The 12,725-nt window shown below is 38.9% G+C and overlaps 1 protein-coding gene across 1 annotated transcript; it reads right to left on the bottom strand.

The window, feature by feature from the left end:
* Positions 1–7,661: 7,661 nt before the first annotated feature.
* Positions 7,662–8,924, bottom strand: LOC311091216 (uncharacterized protein). Its single transcript, XM_084127039.1, has 3 exons — positions 8,859–8,924; positions 8,571–8,692; positions 7,662–8,419 (listed from the first exon to the last, which is right to left on the bottom strand). The coding sequence occupies exons 1-3, from the start codon at positions 8,859–8,861 to the stop codon at positions 7,819–7,821; spliced, it is 726 nt and encodes a 241-aa protein (XP_083983165.1). The 5' UTR covers positions 8,862–8,924; the 3' UTR covers positions 7,662–7,818.
* Between the last annotated feature and the right edge of the window lie 3,801 nt (positions 8,925–12,725).

Genomic DNA, 12,725 nt, shown 5'->3' with positions numbered 1-12,725 from the left:
TTTTTTATAACTTGTCAAATTTGGCCCTTTTTGGGTGTGAGCAAAAACGCACTGTTTTTGTGTGTCCCTTTAAATGCAAATGAGCTGCTTTTCCCCACCTCTGTTCAGAAGATGGCCAAATCTGATCCTTTACATGAGCTTCGGATACAATAACAAAACATGCAAATCTCACTCATCCAAAATCTCAGAAATAACCAGTAGCGAAGTGCAGGCTTACAGAGAGACTCAGGAAGAGGTTGCAACTTTTAGACACACTTGGATGTTTCTGAATGGTTAGTGGATACTTTTATGTAGTTGTTGTGGAGTTACATTGATCTAATTCTCATCGACTTGCATGCACCGTCATGTTTAACTTTTACACAAGTTTACACAGTTCCCTGAGGTCTTTATTAGACAGCTGTGACATTTTGTGGTCAAATAGTGTTCAGTGCTCGTCTGTGCGGCAACGACAGAACAGTCTGCATGCTTTGCTCAAGCTTTTGCAATTGCGTCAGAACTGGTTACACTGTTGTCGCTTGTGAAAACCAAATGGCGGCGCCGTGACTGATAAGGCCTATTCTGGATGCACACACTTTAGGACAGTAAGGGCACAAAAAGGACATAAGTGGATCAGTTGTAGATTTTTTTCAGGTATTTTCTGTACAGTGTCCAGGTCGCACCATAGAAAAGATTTCCTTATGAAAAAGAATAACGTTCATTTTATGAAGTATACTTAAGTAAAGTTAAGTATACTAATATCAATGTATTAGTAGTATACTTGTAAGTGTACTATTTCAATAATTCTTGGGACTAAATTTCCCCACCTTTTAGTATATAAAAGTATACGTTTAAGTGTACTTTTAGTGTAACAGTACTACTTTCTCATTTGTACTGCATCTGTACTACAGGTGATCTTTTAAGTATACTAGTTTACTATTTTAATACTAGTAGTACATTTTTTTGTTTATGCAAAGTGCACTTTGAAATATATTCTCAGTAAATGACTAGTTTAGTAGTTTTATACCGCAAGTATACTTCTTTTCTATAATTTTCTTTAAGTGAACATACTTAAATATTTATACAAAAACAATATTTAAATAGTCAACTATAAGTATACTTCTATGCTCCTATTTAGGTATTATAATATTTTTTATACATGAAAAAGGCTATACCTTTAAAGACAGAATATGTAAGATTTTTGTATTAAAATATCCAAAACCACTTGCCCAGTGTTATATATTTCGTCAAATTGTCTACTTAAGCTAGTAACGCCCGTTTCACACATATTCTGTTTTCACACATACTCCGTTTGCAGTGCGTATTTTTTTCAGCACCCATGTTAACAGAGCTTTCACACTGCACGCACTGCAGTCCGGCAATGCGTTCCAGGTGCGGTGCGGATACAACAGTGCAATTTAAAATTGATATGCAAAAGAAAAGGCATGAGAGTTGGCTGTTTTTGTCAAAGTTTTATTTTAAATGTTTAAATATAAGTACAATTTTAATATAAGTACATGGTTAAATATTTTACCATTTGCTTGAGCAACTTAATATATAAATTTATATAGAAGTAATGCATTGTATATTACGTTGTTTAAATTGTGTTTAAACGTGAATACGTCTGTTAAAGAGTGTGTGTGTAGGCCTAAAGAGAATCGCAATGCTGACAAAACTTTTTTTAAATAAAAGTTGCTGATAACTAATGGATTTGAAAAAAAAAATAGTGAGTATGTGTTTGTGGTAGAGCCGTGGACCAGTTACGCACTGCAAACGCAGCATATGTGAAAGCACTATAGTGCCTGCTGCTATGTGTGAAAGGACAACCATGACATGCGGAGTCCCTCAAGGCTCAATTCTTGTGCCACTCCTGTTCAACCTGTGCTACATAAGCCAAATAATGAGAAAGAGACAAATTGCTTACCACAGCTATGCAGACGACACACAGATCTACTTACCCCTATCGCCTAACAATTACAGCCTCATTGACTCCCTGTGCCAATGCATTGATGAAGTTAACAGTTTCAAAACAGTGTCAAAACTTTCTTCAGGTAAACAAAGACAAATCTGAAGTCATTGTGTTTGGAAACAAAGATGAAGTTCTCAAGGTGAACGCATACCTTCACTCTAGGGGTCAAACAACTAAACATCAAGTCAGGAATCTTGGTGTGACACTAGAGTCAGACCTTAGTTTCAGTAGTCATGTCAAAGCAATAACTAAATCAGCATACTATCATCTGAAAAATATTGCAAGAATTAGATGCTTTGTTTCCAGACAAGACTTAGAAAAACTTGTGCATGTTTTCATCACCAGCAGGGTGGATTATTGTAATGGACTCCTCACTGGCCTTCCCAAAAAAGGTTAGAATAATAAATTATTCTATTTGTTTTTTTTGTGTGAATAATTACAGTAGGTGGTTTTAAAATGTGCCTGGATGAGTGTGAGACCCTCGGCCTAAATTGTGTCTCTGTGTACAAGATACCATTGCAAGAAACATGCAAATTATTTGGTGAATGGTGTGAATCTTCTCAGTGCTCATTATGTGTGAAGTTTCCACTCACACTGATCTATCTAGAAAATAGTCCATAGTTTAACCACACACTTTAATAAAACAGAACTGTCCTCTTTACAAAGTCTTATAGTCCTGCAAAAATTACCAGGCAAAATATTGTTACTTGTTACGATTACCAAATATCCCTAAAAGCTATTGTGCTAATTATACCTATTAAAGTTAACCATTGAATTTAACTCCAACAAATGTACTGTAAGCAGCAACCGTTAAAATGGAACCTGGACCAAACACATCACACACACACACACACACACACTCTGCTTCACTATCTTTGTGGAGACTCTACATAGGCATAATGGGTTTTATACTGTACAAACTGTATATTCTCCCTTACACTAACCTGACCCCTAAACCTTCCAAGAAAACTTTCTGCATTCTGAAAAAAAAAAAAAAAAAAAAATATATATATATATATATATATACAGTGAGGAAAATAAGTATTTGAACACCCTGCTATTTTGCAAGTTCTCCCACTTAGAAATCATGGAGGGGTCTGAAATTGTCATCGTAGGTGCATGTCCACTGTGAGAGACATAATCTAAAAAAAAAAATCCAGAAATCACAATGTATAATTTTGTAACTATTTATTTGTATGATACAGCTGCAAATAAGTATTTGAACACCTGAGAAAATCAATGTTAATATTTGGTACAGTAGCCTTTATTTGCAATTACAGAGGTCAAACGTTTCCTGTAGTTTTTCACCAGGTTTGCACACACTGCAGGAGGGATTTTGGCCCACTCCTCCACACAGATCTTCTCTAGATCAGTCAGGTTTCTGGGCTGTCGCTGAGAAACACGGAGTTTGAGCTCCCTCCAAAGATTCTCTATTGGGTTTAGGTCTGGAGACTGGCTAGGCCACGCCAGAACCTTGATATGCTTCTTACAGAGCCACTCCTTGGTTATCCTGGCTGTGTGCTTCGGGTCATTGTCATGTTGGAAGACCCAGCCTCGACCCATCTTCAATGCTCTAACTGAGGGAAGGAGGTTGTTCCCCAAAATCTCGCAATACATGGCCCCGGTCATCCTCTCCTTAATACAGTGCAGTCGCCCTGTCCCATGTGCAGAAAAACACCCCCAAAGCATGATGCTACCACCCCCATGCTTCACAGTAGGGATGGTGTTCTTGGGATGGTACTCATCATTCTTCTTCCTCCAAACACGTTTAGTGGAATTATGACCAAAAAGTTCTATTTTGGTCTCATCTGACCACATGACTTTCTCCCATGACTCCTCTGGATCATCCAAATGGTCATTGGCAAACTTAAGACGGGCCTTGACGTGTGCTGGTTTAAGCAGGGGAACCTTCCGTGCCATGCATGATTTCAAACCATGACGTCTTAGTGTATTACCAACAGTAACCTTGGAAACGGTGGTCCCAGCTCTTTTCAGGTCATTGACCAGCTCCTCCCGTGTAGTTCTGGGCTGATTTCTCACCTTTCTTAGGATCATTGAGACCCCACGAGGTGAGATCTTGCATGGAGCCCCAGTCCGAGGGAGATTGACGGTCATGTTTAGCCAAGCTTTTTTCACCAAGCTGCTTGGCAATTTCCCCGTAGCCCTTTCCAGCCTTGTGGAGGTGTACAATTTTGTCTCTAGTGTCTTTGGACAGCTCTTTGGTCTTGGCCATGTTAGTAGTTGGATTCTTACTGATTGTATGGGGTGGACAGGTGTCTTTATGCAGCTAACGACCTCAAACAGGTGCATCTAATTTAGGATAATAAATGGAGTGGAGGTGGACATTTTAAAGGCAGACTAACAGGTCTTTGAGGGTCAGAATTCTAGCTGATAGACAGGTGTTCAAATACTTATTTGCAGCTGTATCATACAAATAAATAGTTAAAAAATCATATATTGTGATTTCTGGATTTTTTTTTTTAGATTATGTCTCTCACAGTGGACATGCACCTACGATGACAATTTCAGACCCCTCCATGATTTCCAAGTGGGAGAACTTGCAAAATAGCAGGGTGTTCAAATACTTATTTTCCTCACTGTATATATATATATATATATATATATATATATATATATATATAATATCCTCGTGGGGACATTTGCTTGCCACAATGTAATATAAACCTGTACACACACACACACACACACACACACACACACACACACACACATTCAGACACATGTACAAAACAGAGAAATGTAAAACAGCATCCTGGCTGATAAGAGCTTTAGATCTTGAATATAGCTTACTGTTTTTAGAATCTACTTTTGGTAACTTACAGTTTTTTTTCTGCTGCTAACAAGCATCGGTCACTTCTTAAGCCACTGTTTCAAAACAGTCTTCATTTACCAACATCAATTTTGGCCAAACAGTTAATTTCACCTCCAAATCTCACCTGAACCAACAAAGGTTTCCATTTACGTCTCAAAATAAGCTCGTTCCAGCATAACACTGGACACTAATCTCACTGGCAAAAGCATACATTCACTCATAACTCATTGACCTAACACTAACAAGAGGGAACATTACAATAATGATGAATTTTTATTTTCATTTTAGAATAAGAATAACATATTTTCATTTTACTGACTGTACTAGAGCAGTTTTCAACAAGAATGATTCAGAAATGCTGCAACATGTTTTTCTATATCTTTGCATATGGTAATTTACTGGTAAAAAATAAAAAGGTGGCAAAAATAAATTCTGAAATTCCAGGACTGAAATAATAATAATGTATGAGCAGTAGAATTTCTGCGACACCATTTATCAGCTTGATCTGTTTGGCCTTGTGAAAGCAGAAGTTATTATCAATATTGGAATGTGTTGCAACGCCTTGTAGTCGGACTTTTATCTTTGTACAGTTTGTTTTTTAATCTTGTGCTGTTTTTATCAATATATTTTTAGATGTTAGTGTCGTGTCAAGCCATAGGATGAGACACGCACCACTTGTATCCAGTCACACTCAGCTTCTGTGTCAAAAGATCAAATGTGTGAAATTATTTTTATATTTTTTATCTATTACTGAATGTGTGAGCAAGGAAGAAGCAGCTTGCTGTGTTGCATGCTTATTTAGAAGAAAATACAATGTAATAAACTTATAAATATTAATAAACACAATTTTTTTTTTAATATAGTGCTTTGAGAAAACATTGCAAAAAAATTTAAATGAACTACTGGAGATTACAGGGTTTTTTTTTTTGTTGTTGTTTTTTTTTCAATTGCTAACAAGCATCAATCAAACCGAAAGCCACATTTTCAAAACTCATCGTACATTCAGTCTATTTTGACCCAACTGTGAATCGATTTTCATAGCTTTCACACAAAATGCATTCAATGACCATATTTTCCAAAATCCATGAACACTTTTGTCATTCATACTTCATGAACTGAAGTGAATGAATCTGCAAAACACTATTTTAATGCTAACACACTGCTTTCAAAACTGATACAAGCACATTCAAAACATGATGGCAAACTGTGCATTTTCTGCAGTAATTATGTTAATATTATATTAAGTATAAAAATCTTAGCAGAATATTTACACTGTCGGTGATTAGTTGGAAAACTATTTGTTTTGGTTTTGAGTGGTTGGTGAAACCAATTGTTTTTGTGTGTAGATCTCAGAGCCTAGGCTGCCTACAGAGACGCGTTTTTTTGACGGCATGCTTATGGGGCAGCTAGCGGATCGTTAGGAAAGATTAGATGAATGTGATATAAATATTTTTGGGCCTGAAATCACTGATACCACCTTTAAGTAATAAATATTCCAAACACAACTAATTGTGAATCCTCACAGTACTATACATCCATCCATACATTTTTCAAAATAGTCACTGGGAGGCTGGAGTCTTTCCCAGCATCTCGGGTGTTAGGCAGGAAAACACCCTGGACCAATCGCCGGTCCATCACAGGGACGACACACTCGCACACATTCATATGACACACACTACAGGCAAACTTACAGTAAACAATTCACCTGTCGTGCATGTGTTTTGATTGTGGGGGAAACCCAGAACCCATGGTCTAATGAGTGTCAATTTCTGCTGCAAATTTGGTGTGAACTACATGAAAGTATGGATCCATCCTGCCTTCTATCAGCGGTTCAGGCTGCTGGTGGTGTAATGGTGTAATGGGATATTTTTTTGGCACACTTTGGGCCTTTTAGTGTCAATTGAGCATCGTTTTAATGCCACAGTCTACCTGAGTATTGTTTCTGACCATGTCGATCCCTTTATGTCCACAGTGTACCATCTTCTAATGGCTACTTCCAGCAGGATAACACGCCACGTCACAAAGCTCAAATCATCTCAAAATGGTTTCTTGATCATGACACTGAGTTCACTAAACTCAAATGTTCTCAGAGTCACCAGATCTCGATCAAATAGAGCAGCTTTGGGAAGTGGAGGAACGGGAGATTCACATTCATGGATGTGCAGCCGACAAATCTGCGTGATGCTATTGTGTCAGTATGGACCAAAATCTCTGAGGAATGTTTCAAGAATGTTTGAAGAGTTAAGGCAGTTCTGAAGGCAAAATTGTAAAACCCTGTACTAGCAAGGTGTACCTAATAAAGTGGCCAGTGATTTTCCTATCTAAGGAGAGCTGTCTGTTTGACCAAAGTTTGCTCATGGAGAGATACGGAAACACTGTTTGACATTCGGTTTGGTCCATGTGAAGGATCTGCATGGCAGTTTTTTACCAGTCGATACAATCATGCATTAAACTCTCACCCTTACTGTCTAAAACTATAACATCACTGAAAGCTGGTGCGATCATCATCAATTTGTGTATCTGCTTTTTCTCATAGTTATATGAAATAGTCTATATTTATTTTCTGTACTGCACTTAGCCTCATTTTCCACTTTTTTTCAGTTTGTTAACCTAGAAAGCGATTTCTGTTTTGTTTGTTTAATATAAACTCATCTCTGAGGCCAGATGCCGTCACCCACTGTGTCTGTCTTCGTTCACCCCGACAGCTGCATAAAGCTTGTTTTCCTTCTTGTGAGCAATGTTAACAATGCACAGAGTTCTCAAATAAATACAAACACCCATACATCTGCAGTGTTCACAATAAACCAACTTTTGCATTATGAATCTCCCTTTTGACTTTTTATGACCCACACCATCTTGAAAAAAAAAAACATAAACACAAAGTTTGCCAGGCAGAAGTATTTTATTAGTTCAAATTGGAAGCAAGGTTATTTTTGAAATGCATTTTACTACTACATCTAAGCATAATGATTATCAAAACAAATGATAGTAGATCTCACTAATACAGAATCACATGGGAAAGAGGTGAACGTTACTGCAGTTAGATATCTTTTGGAGGCAGACAGCGCGCATCTATGGGAGTGTTTCCTTCCCCTTTACAAGCATAACACTCGTTCTCACTCTCACAGCGGAAGAGAGGAACATGAGCCACAATCTGCTTAAACTTAGTCTCAAGATCTTTTTTAATGTCAAACTTCCAGAAATTCTTGAAGACAAAAGCTTTAATTCCATCATGTTCTTTCCAGTTCTTCAGAGCATCTATAATGCTGTGACTGCCTGTCGCATCCAGACACGTGTTAACACAGGGAGATTCAAAGGTGTAGAAAACAGAGCAGCTGTCTTTTCTTTTTTTCAAAAGTTTGCTCATAGGCGAGTTGTCAGCAGGATTCAGCAGGAGAGACTCTGAATGCATGTTGTATTGCTTCTTTTTATCAATTACAACTTTCCTAGTTCCTGCAGCGATGAGATCTGAACCCTGGTAAAGAGCGTTTGTTTCATCAGTAATAGCATTTTTCACATTCACAGCATTCTCCTGAGTCAGGAAGGTGTTCAGATTGAAGTTCTGTTGACACTGTTCCTTCGGCACATTGATGGCGGTGGCGTACTGACGGGGATGTCCATCTGTATCGACTCTCTTATAGCTGGAAAACAGTAAACAAGATCAAGTATTGACTAATGACACACTCCCATGTTTTCAATCCATGACATTTTGACCGACTGCTTCTCATTTCTCTAATTCCTCATTGCTTAACTTTAAACTTTTAATTTTTCATAGACTGGAGACAGACTTACTTATTTTCAAAGAAGTTAATAATACGGGCGAGAGTCTTGATGTCCACAGTGTCTTCAACACTTTCTGTCCAGTCGGGAAGCAGAAAGAGCAACAGGAGTCCATTCAGAAACACAGTGAACTTCTAAAGTCACAAAACAGCACACACACACAGAGAAAAACAAAATAAATGGATAAATATTAAATGCATATTCATTATAATAGAAAAACAAGCCCATTCAAAAGACCTGAACTTCTACCTCCCACTGACACCACATCTTAATAGTTGCTAAATCTTGAATGTGACTGACCATGTTTGTTGTTTCAAATCTTCAAGCCCAAAGATGCTTTGTGAGTCTTCAAAAGAAGAAGGAATGATAAGAGTGAAAGAGAAACGGGGATGGGATTTATTCTGAGTCTGGACCAGCCCTCTTCTTAAAAAAAAAAGACCACAAATCTACTAAGAAAACTGCCTTAATCACTGATTTTCACAGTCTTGAATAATTCAATTGACCTTTTTTATTTGTATGGTTTAAGAAATATTACATTATATATTTTAATAAATGTCTCAATGTTTTAAACATATTTGCCAATTTCTTTGGAATTTTAAGCAATATGTCACTCTGAATCTCTGAATCTGTGACACCTGAAATCTGTGGCCTGCAGGAATCACGACCCTGCAGCATTTACTGGTTCTGAAGCAATCATGAAGATTCACTTTCACAGTTTAAACGGTTTCCACTATTCTGCTTCTTACACTTTTTAACTAAAAATGCATTCTAATGAGTGGTCTAATTTGCTGTTGTTCTAATTTTCAAGCTTTTTTCACGGTTTTTTTTTTTTTTTTTTGTCATGACTTTACTTGAGGAGGCACATTATAATTAATTCATTATTAACTAACCATACACTAACATCAACTAATGGCTTGTTAATGCATCATTGTGTCATGACTTTACTTGAGGGGGCACATCATTACTAACTCATGATTAACTAACCATACACTAACATCAACTAATGGCTTGTTAATGCATGACTGTGTCATGACTACTTGAGGGGACACATCATAATTAATTCACTGTTAACTACTTACCAATATTAGCTCATGATTTATCATAAACTTACTATCAAATACACATGTACTACAACTAGTATTCAGCCCCGTTAAGTGATGTTGTGTGGCTTTTCAAAAAGTCAGAGAACGGAGGTACAGTATCATCATGGCCTGTGTCTGGATGGAGAGTGAACTGTACTGATCCCAGCAAATGTTTCCCTGACCTTAGTTGTTCCCCAAACAGATATTCTACTGACTATAAGTAACTTGGCAACTACAAGTCAACTTATTTGACTAACCCGAACCCTAACACCTAACCATAACCTAACAGTCTACTGCAGTCTAATAATACTCTAATGAGAGTTAGTTGACATGTAGTTGCAAAGTTACTTTAAGTTAGTAAAATGTCTAAAGTGGACTATCGAAATAAAGTGGAACCAATTGGTTAAATCTTCAATCTTCAATCAGCCTGTATTTCGTTCTTTCGACGCAGGCCACAACAACTTTGCCAGGCTTTTCGGTCCCTGGCCCATCCAGTTTCTGCCAATGTCTTGTTTGATGATACCCTTGCTGATACCCTTGTTGTCCCACCATCGGGTTGCAGGGTGGCCGATCGGTCTTTTTATGTCAAGTGGCAGCCATTCGGTCACGGCCCGCGTCCATCGCCCGTCCGAACTTCTGGCCACATGTCCGGCCCAGTGCATCTTGGCCTGTTTGGCCTGGTTGACGGCGTCCTTGACCTTGCTCATCTTCCTCGGTAGCTCGTTGCTGATGTGGTCTGTCCTCTTGATGCCGACCATCCACCGCTCAAGGGCGCGTTCGGTCACTGCCAACTTCTGCCTGTCGGCCGCGGTCAGCGACCAGGTCTCGGCCCCGTAGAGCATGGCCGGTAGGACGGTGCTGTTGAACAAGTGGGCGCGCAGGGGGTGGCGTCGGCCGTGTTGGTGACCACCTCTGCTATGGACGCATAGCTAACCCAAGCGACCCTCCTTCGCGCCAGCTCGCGGTTGTTCTTATGCCCAGCAGTCAGCTCCTGGCCGAGGTAGACGTAGCTGTCGAACTGCTCGATCTCCTTCTGGCTGATGTAGATGTTGTTGTTGGCAGCCTGTGGGTTGTGCATCCACTTTGTCTTGGCCAGGTTCATCTTCAGGCCGACCGCTGCGTCGGCCTGGTCGAGCTGGTTGAGTCGCAGCTGCACGTCGGCCACTGACTCGCCTTATCATTAGGATGATGTCGTCGGCGAAGCGCAGGTGGCTGAGCCACTGGCCATTAACGCTGATACCCTTGTTGTCCCAGTCGAGCTGTCGAAGGACGTGCACCAGACACGCCGTGAACAGCTTGGGCGAGATGGGGTCTGCTTGACGACTCTGGCGACAGGGATGTACAGCGGCCAGTCAAAAAGGGTGATGTTGGTGGCGCATCCGCTGTTCAGCTCCCGCAAAAGGTCCACGTACTGGTAGGAGATGCCCTGTTGTTGTAGGGCGAGCAGTACGGCATTGATCTCTACGCTGTCGAAGGCCTTCTCGTAGTCTACGAAGGCCAGCACCAAGGGCATCTTGTACTCTTGGCAGCATTCGAGTAGTTGATTCAGCATGTGGATGTGGTCCATTGTGCTGTAGCCAGACCAGAAGCCGGCCTGTTCGGGTGGCTGTTGTTCATCCAACTGCCTGGCTAGTCGGTTGTACAGCACCCTGGTGAAGACCAGAAATATTTTGACTTTGACATTTAACCAACCCGAATTGGTTAAATGTCAAAGTCAAAATATTTCTTATTTATTCTTACGGAGCCTGATTGATTTAGTTTACCCCTAAACATTAATTAATGCATTAACTATCAAACATGTACTAACATGTTTAAGGCTGCTGTTATTCATGCATGAATCATTATGACTCCTGTCATAGTTAAGGATCGCTCTTCATTGGTTCATGATTAGTTCATATCTTCACTAATCATGAGTTCATGTTGAAGTAACTGTTAATTCAGGTATCAGCACATGATTATTCATGCCCTGTTATTGTAAAGTGTTACCAAACATTCTTTGTAAAAACGCAACTCCAAGTCAATAAATCGCTGGTCCTGCAGGTGTGAGAGAGATCAAGAGGACGTTGGATGAAGTTATAGCCTACCTAATAAAACCAAACCTGCATTTTCATCCTCAACAACGCCTTAAGTCTTCAAAATACTACACGGAAGTACCACGAGCTTGACATTAAATTTGCCAAGGTACCATGGTTACTTTGAAAAACCTTGCCGTGTATACGAGGTTTTGAATATGAAAATAGATGTATGCTATATTTCAACAGTCGTAGGCTTATTCTAATCTATGCACATTCATGTGATTTTGGATTTTGCACACACAAGTTGTATTGTATTAGTTTAAATGTAGTGACGCACATTTGTGAATTTGACAAATAGATGGGTAGTTGTGCACACATTAATAATTAGCACCATGCCTATTCATTTGTAGTTGTTTGTGTGTGGGTTGTGAAATGCTTAAAAACTGCGAAAAGAAAGTCTCAAAATCCAAATGAATCAAATGAGATCGACTCAGAAAAGATGTCAAAGAATGCACGCGTGTCACCTGATCCACATGCACATCTTCTGTGTTGCATGCGCAAATTATGATACACTAATACAAAGGAAAACATTTGTATTCACAAAAATGTCTCTATTTGTTCAAATTGCTTCACATTCATTAAATTTTTAATTTTGCACACGCAAGTTGAAAGGCATGGATAAAACATTTCTGCAACATGTTTCAAGTTCATTGATAAGTGTGCTTGCACGTGTTAATCATTTTGATACTATAATCATCCCATACTAATCTGACATCATCATGATATTTCAAAATGTTAATGGACTCCATGTCTCTGCAATAAAACTTGAAAATAAGAAGTAGCATTATTTTAGAGTTGATTAGAATATATTTTAAAATAACAAGACCGATTAGCTGTAGAGTCGCAGATGTAATTGCACACCAGTAGGGGGCAGCATTGCAATGGAAATAAATCAGCAGGTCTCTGAGGAACTATTACAGTTCTGAGTGTGCATGAATAAAAAATATATAATGAGAGGGGAAAACTAGAAATTTAGACCAGTATACGAGTACAGTTTAAGGTAGTCTTTA

This window comes from Abramis brama (genome assembly GCF_963993115.1).
Source record: "Abramis brama genome assembly, chromosome: 10".
NCBI classification, from domain to species: Eukaryota; Metazoa; Chordata; class Actinopteri; order Cypriniformes; family Leuciscidae; genus Abramis; species Abramis brama.
This window is presented reverse-complemented; position numbering and strand designations above follow the sequence as displayed.